At 45.0% G+C, this 18,483-nt stretch overlaps 1 protein-coding gene across 1 annotated transcript in view; it reads left to right on the top strand.

Annotated features, from left to right (window-relative positions):
- Positions 1 to 18,483, top strand: part of DOCK2 (dedicator of cytokinesis 2) — a 2,133,690-nt gene that overhangs the window by 474,909 nt on the left and 1,640,298 nt on the right. Inside the window, exon 15 of the mRNA XM_069199340.1 lies at positions 5,577 to 5,675. Coding sequence (XP_069055441.1) covers positions 5,577 to 5,675 — 99 coding nt within the window. The remainder of the gene's footprint in view (positions 1 to 5,576; positions 5,676 to 18,483) is intronic.

Below are 18,483 nucleotides of genomic sequence, written 5' to 3'. Positions count from 1 at the left end.
GAATGTGTCCTTTTGGGAATGGTTCCTCAAACATACCCACAATAGGGTAAAGGATCACTGGTAGAAGCCATCAATAATACTCCACCGGGAACTCATCTGGTCCTGGAGTTTTCCCCAGATTAAGGCCAGTGAGTGCCTCCCCACATCCTCAAGCATGAATGTCTGCTCCAGATTGTCTCTGTCAGCCCGCGACTGACTGGGCAGTAATATATCCATGACAAGGGGAGCAGCCATGCCACATGGCAACCTTTCATGTTCTGCATACAGGCCCTCACAGTACTGAGCAAAGGCTGATGCTTTCTCTGTGGCCCTCCCCACCAGCACCCCAATTCCAGCCAATACTGGGGGAACCATTCTAGTTTCAATGTCATTGTTAGCTAACCGGATTTACCACCCCCCCCCCCCATTTATTAAGCTGTTGAGTGGAGGCCATCCAGCATTTGCGAGCCTCCAATAGACTCAGCTGGCATAGGGAGGGCCTATCCAGTGGCAGTCAAGGCATAATTGACTCCATCAGGAGCCCCCGCACCTTTTGCTCTTGTGATAATATGTATACCCCAAGCTCTGTAATCTGCTCCAGCTGTTCACAGTCATAGCCCGAATATAAGTACAGGCACCCCCCTGCTTGGAAGCCTTACAAGCACCCCAGGAGAGTCTACATGTGCTTCTTGACATCTAGAAATGCATTGAGTTCCAAGTAGGAGATAAAGGGGGTGATTCTAAGTCTGGCGGGCGGCAGAGGCCGCCCGCCAGACTTCCCCCTCCAAAATACCGCTCCGCGGTCGAAAGACCGCTGAGGGTATTTTGGGTTTTGCACTGGGCTGGCGGGCGACCGCCAAAAGGTCACCCTCCAGCCAAGTGCAAAACAACCTCTGAGCCGGCGGAGTGGGAAGGTGCGACGGGTGCAGTGGCACCCGTCGCGTATTTCAGTGTCTGCAAAGCAGACACTGAAATACAAAGTGGGGCCCTCTTACGGGGGCCCCTGCAGTGCCCATGCCATTGGCATGGGCACTGCAGGGGCCCCCAGGGGCCCCACAACACCCCATACCGCCATCCTGTTCCTGGCGGGCGAACCGCCAGGAACAGGATGGCGGTATGGGGTGTCAGAATCCTCCATGGCGGCGCAGCGAGCTGCGCCGCCATGGAGGATTCATTTGGGCAGCGGAAAACCGGCGGGAGACTGCCGGTTTTCCGCATCTGACCGCGGCCAAACCGCCGCGGTCAGAATGCCCTGCGGGGCACCGCCAGCCTGTTGGCGGTGCTCCCGCCAACCCTGGCCCCGGCGGTCCATGACCGCCGGGGTCAGAATGACCCCCAAAGTGTTTCTCCTTGAGCAACAATGCGTTCAAATATCATAGGGGCTGAATCCCACCAGCAGCGCCACTGAAGTGCACCGTCATTGGAGCATGGTCTGATATCAATCAATCAATCAGGGAATTTGTAAAGCGCACTACTCACCCGTGAGGGTCTCAAGGCACTGGGGGTGGGCTGCTACTGCTCAAACAGCCAAGTCTTGAGAAGTCTTCTGAAGGTAAGGAGGTCCTTGGTCTGATGCTGGTAGGTGGGAAGAGTGTTCCATGTCTTGGCAGTGAGGTGCGGGAATCATCTGCCTCCGGTGGTTGTTCTACGGATCCATGGGATGGCGGTGAGGGTGAGGTCGGTTGAGCTGTCGGTCAGGGTGTAGAAGGAGAGCCGTCTGTTGAGGTATTCTTGTTTGGTGTTGTGCAGTGCCTTGTGAGTGTGGGTGAGGAGTTTGAAGGTGATTCTCTTGTTGACAGGGAGCCAATGCAGGTCTCTCAGGTGGCCTGTGATTTGGCAGTGGTGGGGGATGTCCAGGCGTGCGGCGACTTTCTGGATGAGTTGCAGCATTTTCTGGAGTTTGGCCTTGGTGCCTGCATGGAGGGCATTTCAGTAGTCCAGTTTGTTGCTTACGAGGGCTTGGGTGACTGTTCTTCTGGTTTCCGTGGGGATCCATTTGTAGATCTTTCGGAGCATGCAGGGGTGTTGAAGCAGGAGGAGGAGATGGCATTGACTTGCTGGGTCGAAGATAGTGACGAGTCCAGAATGAATCCCAGGTTGCGTGCATGGTTGGTGGGTGTCGGAGCAGTTCCCAGTGTGGCAGACCACCAGGAGTCATCCTATGCGGAGGGGGTGGAGCCGAAGATGAGGACCTCAGTCTTGTCAGAATTCAGTTTAAGGCAGCTGTTCTTCATCTATTCAGCGATGGCCTTCATTCCTTCATGGAGGTTGGTCTTGCCGGTGTCCTTGGTGAGGGAGAGGATCAGCTGGGTGTCATCGGCGTATGAGATGATGTTGAGGTTGTGAGATCGGGCAATGTTAGTGAGCGGAGCCATGTAAATGTTGAAGAGGTTCGGGCTGAGGGACAAACCCTGGAGTACGCCGCAGATGATTTTGGTGGCTTCAGAGCGGAATGGAGGTAGGCGGACTCTCTTAGTTCTGCCGGTGAGAAAGGAAGTGATCCAGTCCAGGGCTCTGTCGCAGATTCCTGCATTGCTGAGACATGCGCATAGGGTGTGGTGGCAGACGGTGTTGAATGCGGCTGAGAGGTCCAGGAGGACGAGAGCAAGAAAATAACATAAAGGGGCAAATTAGTCCAACAATTAAAACAAACCCTAGCCCCTCAACTCCCCCTGCCTATACGTCCCTCCTAAAGAAGCCTCTGTCAACCCAACCCCATAATTAAAACCAGAGCAATCTTGGGAGTGATATAGTTAAGCAGCAAAGACCATAAGTTTAGCTCGTCCCTACTAGAGGTGGAACAGAAATTTAGTGCACAGGAGATAATAGTGCTGGTGTGTTGTGTACAGTCCTATAATACGGTTCAGACTCAGCCCCCAACCAGTGATCAATAGTCTTAGTCCCCGGGAGCATCAAAATGGGTTGCGACCCCGTAGCCTCACTTCTTTTCCAATGTCCCCACTCTGAGGCTGTAGAGACCTCTGTTTTCACCACCTGGAGAACTTCTGGCATTGCTCTTGAGAGGGGTTAATTTTTCTTTCCATCCCGTGCATGAAGGGGTGTCCGATTGCCAACCGGGCCGATGAGAGGTAAGATGACCGTGCTCCTTAAACTATGTTCATGGCTCCTCCGGGTTTTGAAGAAGTGTGAATTTGATTGTAAATCACCCGCAGCCATGCAGGATAGAGGAGCATGTAGTAGAGATTGAGGTTGTAGAGTTTCTGCTTCACTTGATTGTAGGATTTTCACTGGGTTTGAACCTGACAAGTGTAATCTAGGAAAATCATAATACGGCCAACATCATATGAAATGTGGCCCATCTCCCTGAGGATCACCCCACTGTCTTTGTAATTCAGTATTCTGGCTATAATAGGGTGAGGGGATGTCCTGTGCCAGTGATACATGGACCTTCTCAATGACAAAGCAGGGGACAGACAAGCCTCATCAATCCAGGACCGAATCCATTGTTATAGAAAACTCTGGGGAGGTGTCCTCTGCCTCCTCTGGGAATCCAACAAACTGCAGATTATTGTCACAGCAGGGACACATTGACCCCACTTCACCAATCTTGACCTCCAATGCTGTTTTCGAGTCCTTATTGGCCTGCAAAGTGATGGTGGTATTGTCCACACTTTGGGGGGCTGGTTTACTGTACTTTCTGCCTGACCTGACACATGCTTGCCCCACTGGGGCGGTGTACTTATCATTTTGGTTGGCCCTGGGCCTCTCTGTTGGGGCCCATGGCTTCCTTCCTCAAGACCATCTGCGAGGTTGTAGTGTTGCGAGCAAGTTTCTGGTCTGTGATCTGCTTCCCCCACTATGCCACTTTCCTACACTCCTAACAAGAGGGTGATGGGGATCCGACCTGCTTGCCCCAGATGGCCAGCCCTAGGGGGCAGCACAAGCAGTCGGACCCCAGGGTGGTGTGGGTCTGATGTCTTCATGGGGCAACCACCCATGGTGGGGCCCCACATGCTCACTTTGAAAGCGCTGGCAGCACCTTAGTGGTCGACCTCTGCTGGGTCCAAGCTGAAGCATGCAGTCCAATCCAAGAGTGTGCTCCCTTGGGGGCCACATGCATTCCACAGAATCTTGAAGGGACCACACCTGGGGCCTCCTGACCCCAGGGCCCTTGCTCCAAACGCTGCTGGGCTCAGGGCCACTGTGGTGCACCCTCTACATTGGGGAGCGGCACCCAAGCGACTGTCCCATTGTCGGCCTCTGCAGCCCCAAACATTTATCCTGGGGATCTGCGCAGCTTCATCTAAGTCATCACGCGCACCCGGTCTCAATTGTCATGCCTGGGCCACATTCTTGATGATGCTGCGGAGTGAATACGCAGCCATAGCAAAACCACGTTGCTCCAAGACTCCGTCGGGGGAGAGCTTGCCCCTAGGTACTGGGACCCATTAGGCTGTTGGGGTCCCATCTGGATCACACCCCTCCTCCCCACAGGCACACCAAAACCCAGGAGAGCAGCACCTCGGCAGGCCTTCTTACCTATAGCTCCCGATTCATGCATCGCTATTGAAAGGTTACCGAATTCATTCCTATTTAAGTATTTTCAACCCTCTTTATATTTTGGTTCAATAAATATTATTTTTGAAAATGCTTTTGTCTGGCCATTACTTATTTACGTACCCAATGCAACAGCCATTCAATCTTGTTTATTGTTCTGTTTGAGGCTGTTTCCTCTTTTGTGTTGTTTTAAGATGGTTTTTAAAATGCATACCAAGCAACCATTAATGAGGCAATTTAGCCAATCCAAACAAAATCGCCAGACTCTGAAAGTCCGCTTTTTGTGGAAAGTAATTAGCTCCATGTTCTGGGTACAGCTTTCAAAACTGTGCTTGGGTCCATGCTGTAGACTCTAAAATGTTGAATCCTTATCTCAGGACCATAGAGGTCTCTTCGGCCTTCTAGCCCTATATTGCCCCCCTCAGTTCCGTCCTCTGGACATTAAAGTAAATATCTCTATAGCTGACACTTGTCCAAAGCCTCTCGGAGGGCAGAGCTAATCTATGTTTCCCTGTCTTGGTAAAGGTGGTACAAGGTTCTATCTAGGCACATTTTCTCAGGCCCCATGGACTACTTGCTCATGTCCACAGCTATAACTGGCTCCCTTAATGATCTGACTGGTATGGCTGAGGTGGTGGTTACCATGAAAGAGACTTTGGTTGAATGCCACATAAGAGCAGCTGGTTCCACAGTCGTAATGTGCTCCCTACACCACAAACCTCCACAACACCAATATTTTGGAAGTGTGCAGTAAACTAGCAGTGGAATAGAGGTAACGTGACACAGGTCTGAGGGGGGTTACTGTCTCTGCTTTTATGGTGAGCAGGTTCCTTTGGAAGGAGGAGACGAAGTTGTTTGTGGGGCATCTGGGAGTAGCAATTTGTATAATGCTTGAGACTTGTGTTTCTTTTAACAGAGGCTCATACTGTACTCTGCTTGCATTCTTTTTTAGTGCTTTACAGATTTCATGATGTGCTTTTTGGAAGAGTTAGCTCAGTTGCTGTGAGTAAATAGGGAAGCATTTAGGCAAGACAGTAAAAGGAGAAGATAAAAAGTATGATTTTTCTTTTGTTGGTCAGAATGCGATCTGCGTGGGAGCCGGAGACAAACCTGTGAGCGAATACAGATCAGTGCTCTACTATCAGATCAAACAACCACGCTGGATGGAAACAATAAAGGTATGTCATGAATGTTTTCCATTTTGTTGTAAGTTCTGAAAGGTAGTTTCTGTTGTATTAAAACACAATAGCCCTTTGAGACTGAGGCTGTGAAGTTCATATGAATTCCAAGAATCCAATAAAATATGCTTTGTTAAGCAGATTACTGGAACGCATTGTCTTCCTACAGAAAGATTTCTTACATTTTTGCAAGGAAGTTCCCAAAACTGTTTTTGCTTGAGAAAAATGTTCTTGAATACACTTATTTCCTCTAAGAAACTCAGATCCTTAGGAAAAGAGTAAATGCAATTGCCGGTTAGGAGTAAAAAGCCTATGCTGAATAAAATGACCCTTAATGGCACATATAGATGTTCTAGTTTTTGCCAGTATTGTCACAATAATTAATCTGCAATTAATTTGTGGCATGACTTACGACTGAACAGATATAGAATGAATGCATAGTATAAGCATTACCCTGTCAATATATTTGTTTTATGTGTTCAAATCAGATTTTTAACAACAATTGAAAAGTTTAGAGCACAGTGTGGATAATAGCACTTTGTCCAGAGGTTTCACACATTGTAGTAGACACTTCAGTGTAATGACTGCACCCCAAGATTGTATGTGTGCGGATGGAAAAGGTATAATAATTATGCTTCCAACTTTTAATGTATTTGAAAAAAGGCAGCAGCTGTGGAATAGTTAGGGCACTTATGGTCATTGTGTTTAGCTCTTTCTTTGTCATTGCCAACTTGGTAACTTAGGTTGCTCGGGGATTTGAAGGACTGATAAATGTTGGCTTATTAAAAGTTTGTTGTGTGCCTGTCCATGTTGAGGTGCTGGCATGATGTAACAGTGGGTCTTGGTATACTTCACAAAGTTGTTGTGGTCTCATGTGAGCTGGTTAACATAAGACGTTTAAGAGGCAGATTTTGAACTTACATGATGTTGGACATCATATTTTATCAATGCTGTAGTGCTAGATTTTTTTCTCGTCCATGTCACAATGTCAAAGACTGGATTTTGAAATTGGGAATTGAGTTCAGGAAATGGGTGTGGGTTTCTATGTTAGTGTTTATAGGTGAGTTGGTTGGTGATTTTCAATTAACTGGAAGAAGAGGATTGTTGTCTTTATGAGAACTGACCAACAATGTCAGTTGCAAGAACAGGGTAGGTAGAAGACATTTCAAGATAATGCTATTCAGTGCAGCTACAGGAGATTTGTGTTATATATCAGAAACATTTGGGCTGTCCTTCATGTCACAGAAGCCATCTACATGTGACCGTTTATGCATTATGTTAACAAAAGTGTGGACTGTAGAAAGATACACTGAGAAGTAATTTTAAATGTGCATTCCTTTATACTGAGTTCAGAAACCCTGGTGGTATCAATGTTTTAGTAAATGTTTGAAGGATTAATCTGTTATTATAATGTAATTTAGACTATAGACTAATAGTATGTATTGAAACAATATTGAATTTCTAATGATTAATGATGGAAATATACGTGTATTTGTGTAAGAATAGAGAAATGCAGTTCCACATTATATTGACTGAAATATTTTAACAGAGTTATTCCATTTAAAGTTATTGAAATCTGAATGCTAATTGTTAGACTTTTCATCCTTGGCGTGGTCTCCCTTAACTTTTTGCCTCTGTTCCCCAGGTTGTTGATGTGTGCTGGACTCTGATTTTACTGTTTTTGTTACTCTGGGCACTTTACCACTGCTAACCAGTGCTAAAGTGCAAGTGCTCCTGTTTAAATTGTATGTAAGTGGTTTATCCATGATTGGCATATTTGAATTACTAGTAAGTCCCTAGTAAGGTGCACTAGAGGTGCCAGGGCCTGTAAATCAAATGCTACTAGTGGGCCTGCAGCACTGGTTGTGCCACCCACATAAGTAGCTCTGTAATCATGTCTCAGACCTGCCACTGCAGTGTCTGTATGTGTAATTTTACACTGTAAATTCGACTTGGCAAGTGTACCCACTTGCCAGGTCTAAACCTTCCCTTTCCTTACATGTAAGGCACCCCTAAGGTAGGCCCTAGGTAGCCCCAAGGGCAGGGTGCAGTGTATGGATAAGGTAGGACATATAGTAATGTGGTTTATATGTCCTAACAGTGAAAAACTGCCAATTTCGTTTTCACTGTTGCAAGGTCTGTCTCTCTCATAGGATAATATGGGGGCTACCTTTAAATATGATTAAAGTGTAGATTCCCCTAGAGAGTAGATGGACATGTGGAGTTTGGGATCCCTGAACTCACAATTTAAAAATACATCTTTTAGTAAAGTTGATTTTAAGATTGTGAGTTTGGAAATGCCACTTTTAGAAAGTGAGCATTTTCTTGCTTAAACCATTCTGTGACTCTGCCTTGTTTCTGGATTCCCTGTCTGGGTCAGTTTGACAGCTGGGTTGTTTTTCACCTCGCACCAGACAGTGACACAAAGGGAGCTGGGGTGTGATCTGCATTTCCTGATTAGCCATCTCTGCTAGGAGGGAGGGGTGGAGTGGTCACTCTCATCTGAAAGGACTGTGCCTGCCTCTGACAATGCTGTCTCCAACCCCCTGGTGTGTGTCTGAGGCCTTGCCTGGGCAAGGCAGGATTTCACAAGAAGGTGTGAGTCCCCTTTGAAGAAAGGTGACTTCAAAGACTAAAATGGGTATAAGAAGGGCACCCAAACTTACAAACTTTAGAAACACTTCTGGAACCAAGAGGAACCTCTGCCTGGAGAAGAGCTGATAGCTGAGGAAAACGTGCTGCCCTGCCTGTGACTGTGCTTTGTGGAGCTTTCCTGCAGTGCTGCTTCTGCCAGAGTAAGAGGGCAAAGACTGGACTTTGTGTGCCTTCCATCTTGAAGAAGAAATCTCCAAGGGCTTGATGTAGAGCTTGCCTCCTGTTGTTGAAGTCTCAGGGATAGCAAAGACTTCTTCCTGCCAGCACCTGGAGTCTCTGGAGAGACCCCTACTCTGCTCTGTGGTGCCCTTCCAGTCCCTGGGACCCTGAAAGGAGAGGCTGGCAGCCTAAGGACAAAAATACACGCACCGAGCGCCGTGCGGAGAAAAGATCGACGCGAATCCGATCGCGGCTGAGAAAACGACGCGACGCCGGTTCCGCAGCTGAGAAACGACGCCGCAGGAAACGCGACCGAAAGACCGACGCCCGGAGCAGGAGAAACGACGCGCAGCATCGCTGACGGAGGCTGAGAGATCGCACCCTGCGCCGCGGGACTTTCGGATCGTCGTGTGGCTGGCTTTTTCAACACGCACCGCCGTGCCGAGTTGTTTTCGACACACACAGCCGTGCAGGGTTACTTTCGACGCACACCGCCCGTGCGGGGTTATTTTTGACGCAAACCAGGTACATTTACACGCTAGCAGCGCTAGGGTGTTGTTACAACTACCTAAAGACTCTTTTTATTTTAAACCTTTAAAAAATCATAACTTGACTTGTGTATGTTGGATTTTTGTCGTTTTGGTCTTGTTTTGTCTAGATAAATATTTCCTATTTTTCTAAACTGGTGTTGTGTCATTTTGTAGTGTTTTCATTAAGTTACTGTGTGTGTTGGTACAAATACTTTACGCCCAGCACTCTGAGGTTAAGCCTACTGCTCTGCCAAGCTACCAAGGGGGTAAGCAGGGGTTAGCTGAGGGTGATTCTCTTTTATCCTAACTAGAGTGAGGGTCCTTGCTTGAACAGGGGGTAACCTGACTGTCAACCAGAGACCCCATTTCTAACACTAATGAAGAATTAACAGTTGCATATAAAATGTGAATTATTTGATGTATTAATGTGCAGTGTTAACTCACTTGGGTTTCCCTAAGTGAGGCCTGATAGACCCTGTATTTCATGACTGTGTAGAAAGTGCTAAGTCATTCCCATAACATGAACTTTCTTTCATACTTCGTTCCCATGAGAAAACTTGTTTTGTACATGAGAAGACATAGAGAAGACATAGACAGTTGTACAAATTTGACCTTAGATGTGGAACGTCCTGGATTGTGGACTAGCAGTTTAAACATTTGTTTCAAACTTCCTGTGGAGGCACATGGATGGATGATATTCTCATGACAGACCTGGGAAGAAATGAGATTGTTTCAATTTAGAGTTGTGGTGAATTTCTATTGGATGATTCCCCTTCAACATCAAATGAACTGTTGTCCTGAATAAATCAGATTGCTGTATAAACTTTGATATATTGACGACCAGTTGGGTTTAGATCAGATTTTATTCAGGGAGATTCCTATCTCAATCCAGACAGAACCTTTGCGTATTCAGAACCCCACATGATGAGACCCTTGGAGAGGTATCTTCCTCTCTAACTTTGCCCCTTTGAAATGCCTTGCTGAGGTGTAGAGATTTTCTTTATGACCCCTGCAGAAGACTCTTGATTGAGCTTCTAACATGCTGATGCTTTCCCTTTTTCACCTGTCTTTTGCCTACCCTTGTTACCTGTTGCCTGAGATTACCTGTTTCCAAATTATTTTTGCCCTTTTTATTCCTTTTGTCTTTTGCCTACCCCACACATATATTTCCCTGATTTTGGCTAATTGTAAGGTTTCCTTGTGCCTAGCTAAATTGAACTGACTTGATGCTTATTAGAACTCAGCAACAATTATTTTCTGTCTCTCAGATAATCTTGTTGATGCTTTGCATTGTCATTGTTGAATGTTCAGTTTTGTTAATGTTAGTTTGTCTGGACTTATTTTGTCACCTTTGGCAACCCTTGGTGATTTTGTATCTTTATGATTTTGTCTTGTGAATTGTGTACATGACTTTGAGCTTCAGTTTGAAATAAATCTCATAACTTTATTCTTGACTGGAGTTTTCCTGGTATGGCCACATTGGTCATACTGTGTAACTTAATTAGTTTTCTACTGAGCTTGTGTTAATGTTTCTACCACATTCTTTGCAGGGTCCAAAGAATTGATGACCTCGATGAGCATTGATTCCGGCAAAGGATGAAAATGCTCCAGCATGTGAAACTTCTGAGGATAGTTATTTTACTACTCATCTTTACTTTCAGGACTCTGGCTCAGGATTTAGGGGCCACTTTGTTGTCAACATTACTGAATGTGTCAGATGTAATCTTTTTAGGCTCTACTGGCAGGAAGAAGGCATCCTTTTCTTGGAGTTTTTTTCTTTATCAGATATAGTATGATTTGAAGCCTATTAGGTGGTCCCTACAAGTTTGCAGTATTCTTTTGTAATTCCACTATTAATGAAAGGCTAGTGGTAGAGCATTGGCTTCACTTGACACAGGGTTCTCCTATATGGGACAATAATTGCCAGTTGAAAGGATATGTGAAAGTGGCTGGTAATAGGGGTGTTGATGGTGTTGAGTCCTGGGGAGATTTGAATCTGTCTTTTAATACTTGTGCAAGGTCAGGTACATTGCATTTCATCTAAACTGTATGTAGTTTAGCTCTTTAAGCAGATGCCCCACTCATAACAATCTGTGGTTCATAAAAAAATCCAAAGCCCAAATGAAGGGAGCACAGTTTAGTAGTACGTGTTGCCTGTGTGTTACAGTTAGAAAAGCTCCTTGCCTTCAATCTGGCAGCAGTGCAAGAGAAATATTTTTCCTAACAGCATCAAGCCTGGTAAGAGATGCAGTTTTTGAGGTAGGTCTGTGACAGCCATGGTATGACCTGTTATCTGTTCCTGTGCAAATAAAACTCTGACCTGTCTACAAATATAGACTTAGATGTGACAATGGCACTATGACTGTGGCTTCTTCTCTGCTGAAATGACATCCATGATGCTTGAGCGGATTAATTCTTCATTAGCAGGAAGGTTGCCTACTGCTGGCCTCAAAGAAGGGTGCTGTAACACAGAGTAAAGCAGAGGGTTATTCTGCCAATTTATGGACACTATCTCTATATCTGCATTGAATGTAGTCATATGAATGCATAGGATTGAATACAATTTTACTCGCATTCTGATACACTTTGCGATTTTATGGCAAGCTTTAGGAAATTGGGTAACTGGCTGAAGGGGGAAACTCTACTCAAGCAACAACCACAATTCTTGTCAAGGTGAAACACAAGTAAACCGAAACACAAGCAAACCCCAAATTACCCTGTGCTTAACAGTCTGGTAGCTTGGCACAAAAGTAGTAAGGCGTAATTCAAAGGGAATTTGTGAAGTATTTCTTCAGCCCTTAAAACAGTAATAAAGTGAAAGAACAAAACAAGAAAAATTTCACACCAAACTAGAAAGATAGAGCATATTATATAACATTATTTGAGATTTGAGACCAATTCGACAACATTCCAATTTTTAGAACAGGAGATATGCAATGTTGAATAGTTAACCAAAAACAGTGCTTTAAAGCGCAGAGCACCAACTGGGGTTATATGATGGCACTGGACTTGGAAACATTCTCAAGTTCAGGCCAACTGCGTTGGAGTGAAGGTCGGATACAGGGTCCAAGTGAGGCCTACTGAACAAAGTACCTTAAATCCTGTTTGTGGATTGTTGCCAGGTCCTGTGTCAAGGATGTGTCATGCTACAGTGGTTCCAAGGAGCTGCGGGGCTGTGATGCGAGGTCCTGTGTCGAGGATGCATCCACAGCATGGGTTCCAAGGAACAGTGGGGTTGCAAAGAAAGGTCTTGCATCAAGGACGCATTGCGGGCAGCAGTTCCAAAGAGCTATGGGGTACTGTGTTGGGGATGTTTCTTGCAGCTGTTGTTCCAATAATGAGCTGCGAGGATGTGCATCACACTATATTGGTTCTGCCCAAAAGACAACAGCTAGGCTGGCAGAGCATCTTCATGCCCACTTCCAAGGGTCGAGGACTGGGATGACACCACTTGGATGACGAGACTCACAGCAGACAGAGTCCAGTTGCAGGGTTCAGGTTTTGCCTTTTCAGTCCCTGAAGCTCTGATCAGGAAGCCAGCCAACTAGCCCTTGGAGTCACTCTAGTGGTCCTGGTTTTAAGATGCAGGTCTAGTCCTTTTCACTCAGGCAGCAGGGCATCAGAGTAGCAGTCCTTCTTGCAGCAGCGCAGCACAGCTGCCCTTCTTCTGAGTCTTCTACAAGTCCAGATGTGTACTAAAGAGTAGGGTCTGAGAGGGATTATTTGTACCTGATGCCCACTTTGAAATGTGAGAAACTTCTAGAGTCCTTCTCCTACACAGGTGCCTGGAATTTCCTCCCTCCCGGCTCTGGCCCCAGCGTACCTGGGGGCACAAAAGGCTAGTTTACAACCCCTTGTAGGTGTGTTTAGGCAGAGCCTTTGTGATGTGCAAGTGTGGTGTGTTCCTTTCCCTCAATAAGTCAGAGATGGTCAATCCTGCCAATGTGTATTCCTACTTTGTATCACTGTCTGGGAGTAATGCCAGCTACACCTAGTCATGTGAATCAGGATACAGGTTGCAGGCACCAAATGAGTAGGGCAAGAAAATGCCAACATTCTAGATGTAGCATTTTCAGAATTGTGACTTAAAATCTGACTTTACCATTAAAGAGGGTTTCAAATTACAATTCTTTAGACAACACACCCATCACTCCTACCTGCTCCCAAATGAAAGTTAGCACTTTTTAAATGTAATAAGGTAACCCAGTATTATAGAATGGCAGAGGTAGGTCTTGTAGTAGTGAAAAACAAATTCATTTGTTTTTACTACCAGGACATGCAAAATATAAAACTACATGTCCAGCCTTTTAAATAAAGTGCTGTTTAGGGCCCATAAGGTTGGTTCTTTATATGTGTTCCCTAACACTAGGTCCAATGCCTTCTGATTTTGTGAGTTTGGTATGCTTATTAAACAGAAGTAATTTTTAAACATAAGCCTATTTCAGTTACTAAGCGTGTGTGTCAGGAGCACAGTCCCTGTATGCATAAAAATGTGTCTGTTGCAATAATGCATTTTGGAAATGCTTACCTGCTTTTGAGTGCTGCTCTTACGTGTTCAAACTATGATTATTACTCTCAATACACATCTATGGCACTCATGGACAGTCTAATAGCACCACATTCCCACCTTTGTATGTATTGTTTTGTATTGCAGCATTGATATAGCGTTTGCTACCTTTATGTTTGGCACCAAAACACTTGTCTTCGTGGGCAGCAAGCTAGACCATGTATGTAATGCTCTTGGAAAGACATTTTCTTTGTTTTTTGATGCTAGGTGGGAAGTGTTTCCATGTCACGTGCAATGACCACCATGCTGCAGTTATTGTGTTGTGGATGATGGATGATGAGTTGGGAGAACGATATGCACAGATATGGAGTTTAGCAGGCAGTTAGCTTTAAGCACCTCTGCAGGCCCCTTTATGTTTTTCTTATGATCATAATCTACTTAGCTGTTTACTGCAGTGGGTTGTCCAACCTGATATTTTGTTTAAAGCTGTTGGTCCTGAGTAGCCATGGTTCGAGAGAGAAATGGTGATGGAGATGTGCAGAGATGAGGTTTGTTACTATCATCATGTGTCTGAATGTGATTGTGCTATTGAAAGAAGCGGTAAAACTGTGTAGCTAGCTGTCCATGCATGTTCAGTTGCTGATGGCTGGTTTATCGTCTGGTATTGTATAGGGTGATGGACATGCCATGTAGCAGAAATGTCTTATGTGAGTGGAAGAGGATTCAGCAATCTTTGGCTGACGACCACTGGCTATTATATTGTTAGTATTAGTGATGTTCTTGACATAGTATCAAGAATAGGTCTAAACTACACCTATGTTTCTAGCTTCTCTTTATATTGTTGGAGGGTCCCCAAGTTTCTTGAGCCATATGGTAGCAGTTGATCACGAACCTAGTAGAAAAATTAATGTTGGTTGATTTTACCGCAGGTATGTGGCCAATCCTCCATAATCTGAGATCCATCTCTGCATCTATGCTAGTATCCTATATATATATATGTATATATATTGTTGTGGTGGTTATGACCCAGAGTGTAAAAATTCATAGCACTTTTTCATCTTTAAGTATGCAACAGCAAAGCTTTCCAACTTTCCAACAGCAACATTGTCTGCCTGGCTGTGCATTGGCACTGAAAATTAAGGGAGGCCCTACAGCGTTCTCTAATTAAAAAAAACAATGTCTTGATTGTTTTTCAAAGCAAAGGAGAACGGAAGTATTCCGAAAAATACACAAAGTGCAATGAACAATGTATTGAGCATTATGATGGCTGCACATGTGCGCAATACAAACTCTCCTGACACGTGTATTAATGAAACCAAGCTTGTACAGCATGACACTGCATGGGCGGTGCGGCATGAGTACTCAGGATTCACATGCAACAATACTTGCTTTTTAAAGGGTAATGGTAAGAAGGGTAAGAGGAGAACTCAACAACTCGAATTTTAGCATTTCTATTTCAGAGAAAACGTATTTACAGCAAAGTATGAAACACTCCAGAGTGGGGGGTCTCAGCATTTTAGGTCCCAGCCTGCTCCACTTGAATATCTAAAAAACAGACTTTCTTGAGCAAGGTCTACCTAAGGTAACTAATGCAATAATAACACTGGATTCTGCAATTGTAAAAAAGAAACACAGAAATGTAAAGCATATTGTTTCAGGAAAATAATTGGTTGATAAAATTGCTTTTATTGTTAAAGACCCTAATTAAAAGTTTTTGTGGCTCTGCTGTCAGAATCTCCCTTCCTCCTTAAAGCGAGGGGGAAGAACACAGACTATGGCAGGATAGGACATTAGATGGCAGAAATGGACAAAGGGCTGCACCACCAAACTTGTAGTTCCCATCTGTTCTATTTCAAGTCGGGGGAAGAGTTATGTTAATATTTCAAAACCTGGCAATGGGTCTCGCCTCTTTGGAGCTGTTGACTTCAACAGTCTTTTATCTCTGTTGTAGAGCAACTTGGTGACAGTGCAGCATGACTAAAAGTTATGACGTGGGACGGGGAAGCTAAAAAAAAATCATGAAACACAGCCTCATTATAGCACTTTTTTGAGTGAGGGTAACCTAGACAAATGGAGGGTGGGGTAGTAGGGAAGAAGCAACACAGACAACAGAGTGGTGAGTGAGGGCAGAGATTTGCCTTCGAGAGTGTATTTATTACTAAGGGCTTGACAGGGCATTGTTGTGCCACAAGCGGCCAAAGACATTGAACGCCCTTACTTTCTGCACAAGTCAAAACTTTCCTGGAGGAATACCAACAGCATGTTTGTTACCAACTCCACCTCTATGCACTGTGAACTTTGAAAAGACGAGCATATTCCTCATGAGCATGTATGGCCTGGGAAGACAGGGGCAGTTGGGGTACTGTTAGCTTCAACAGCTTGAAGAGAGTCTAATGGTAAACAAGTCATAAGTGGATCTATGAGGGGTATTCCTCTTACCTTGGGGAGCGTCGCCTCTTCTTCAGTGAGTTGTGGATTGTCTGGGCTACTAGAATTATGCGGCATGGAGGAGTAACTAGCCCTGGACGTGCTAAACATTAAAAATAACAGTCGGGCTTTATTGTATGACCACTAGCTTGTGAAATACAGTAAGCCTGGGCAGGTCAGAGGAGAGAACGAGAAATGGCACCAATTTGGCCCAAAGAGACAGCCATCCCTATATCCTGAACAAATGGGCACAAAGTTATCGTAAAAATGCAACTGCTTTCGAGAAATGTCACATTGAGGCATCAAGGGCGGCCGACAAGCATGTACCTGAGGTTTTGACTGATGGAGCCAAGGGAGTAAAAGAGGCTGTAATTATAAGCATCCCCATTAAAGGTTGCTCTGCATTCTAAAATGGACATTTTCTACAACCACATTTTACATCACTCATTTATAGTAACACTTATGTTCGCATATAAAATGGCATGCATATCTTTTGCTTGAACTACGGGTCCTATTCATTTAAGGTCTTCATCCTTCCAAAGTCAATACATTGTGCACTAAAAAAAATCAGGACCATAAACCCATTATACACACGAAAAAACCCAGAAGCTACGATTCAAAGTATATATAACACATTTCAATATTATTGTTTGTTACAAACTTCCGTCAGGTAACTGACGTTAAAAATCTTACAGTGACACATGGTAGTGAAATGGAGGTTGCTTTTGAGAAATGTAAATACGCTTAGTTCATCCTAGTTCATCAACTAATGTGGCCCAAAGCAAGTGTCACACCTTCAGCCAGGCCAGATTGTTTAACCAAGCAGCAAACTGTGCTTATTATGTCAGTACTTCTAACAGTAAAGAAACAAGCATTTGCAATGCAGTAGGTCTTGAATTTGCGAGAGTTAGAGCTATTGGCGTTGTAAATGGCAATGGGCCTGATTTAGAGTTTGGAGGATGAGGCTACTCCGTCACTAACATGGTGGGTATACCATCTGCCGTACTACGATTCCTTATATCCTATGGAAATTGTAAAACTGCGGGCGGGGTATTCGTCACGTTTGTGATGCAGTAAACCCATCCACCAAACTCCAAATCATGCCCAGTGTCTTTTACCTATGGGTTTTGGTTTAGAGTGTAGAGGATGTATGTGGTGTGGAGTGGAATTATGTGGGTTGTATTGGAATTGTTACATTGACTCCTCATTACTGGTCTAACCTCCACGCTCGCTCAGCACGGTAAATGGAATTACATGAAATAACACCACTTCATGAAGCTTTTTTATTAGCATATTTGATCTCAGCTGGTAGTGCAATCAGGTCAGAATGTAAACCCTTGCACCCTTGCAAACACTTGCTTATTGTGGACAACCACACTAAATTATCTACAGTTTGAATCATGTGCTCTGGAAACCAGGCAGCTGCACAGACAGAATGTAAACTATACACCTATAGCAGCTGTCAGCCAGGCACACCAGCTGTAAACACTGAATTATATGCATTATGCGCCTGCTACAAGCAGACTGTAGACATTTAGGCCCTCATTCTGACCCTGGCGGTTTGAAACCGCCAGGGCAGAGGGCCGCGGAAGCACCGCCAACAGGCTGGCGGTGCTTCATGGGCAATTCTGACCGCGGTGGTAAAGCCGCGGTCAGAAAAGGGCAACCGGCGTTTTCCCGCCGGTTTACCCCTGGCCCAGGGAATCCTCCATGACGGCGCTGCTTGCAGCGCTGCCATGGGGATTCCGACCCCCTTCCCGCCAGCCTGTTCCTGGCGGTGTAAGAGGCTGGCGGGAACGGCTGTTGTGGGGCCCCTGCACTGCCCATGCCACTGGCATGGGCAGTGATGGGGCCCCCTTACAGGGCCCCATAATGATTTTCAGTGTCTGCTTTGCAGACACTGAAAATTGCGACGGCTGCAACTGCACCCGTCGCACCCCTGCAAATCCGCCGCCGCCGGCCGGGTTCGGAATGACCCCCTTAATGATTTATATTGTATGAAGAACAGACACACTGTATAGATTGCACCTTTTACACCATATGCTTATTGCAGACAGATTCTGGCTGTAAGCAACGCACACACACAGACTGAACATAAACACTGCTCCATTTGTATCATGTGCTTAACATAGGCATGCTATCCATAGAAACATAAAACTAGCCTCGCTATAGCTGAAGACAGTCTAATGCAAAACAATTCCTGCATTACTTCCTCCCTTCCTCGAAGTCCCCTTATTGCCACATCAGTAGAACGTGTGATGAAGCCAGAACCTCCTTAAGGCGGTCACAGGAAAATAGCTCAATTGCGTTACATGAAATTCCTATCTAGTGTTTTTTTTCATTTAAATTATGGGCAAGTTTGGGATCTGGTGTGGGCAAGATTTACCTAAGTCATCCTCGGATGGGCAGATTTGGAAAGATGCACAGTTTTTGTGTACACAAAAAGAAGATACTGCACTGGAAAAGGATGTCTCCATGGAGGTTTCGAAAGGAAATTGGCCTGCGAAGAACCTCCTTCTCAGCCCTGGGT

This window comes from Pleurodeles waltl, chromosome 7 (genome assembly GCF_031143425.1).
Source record: "Pleurodeles waltl isolate 20211129_DDA chromosome 7, aPleWal1.hap1.20221129, whole genome shotgun sequence".
NCBI classification, from domain to species: Eukaryota; Metazoa; Chordata; class Amphibia; order Caudata; family Salamandridae; genus Pleurodeles; species Pleurodeles waltl.
Note: the sequence above shows the minus strand (reverse complement) of the source record. Positions and strands in the feature narration are given on the sequence as shown.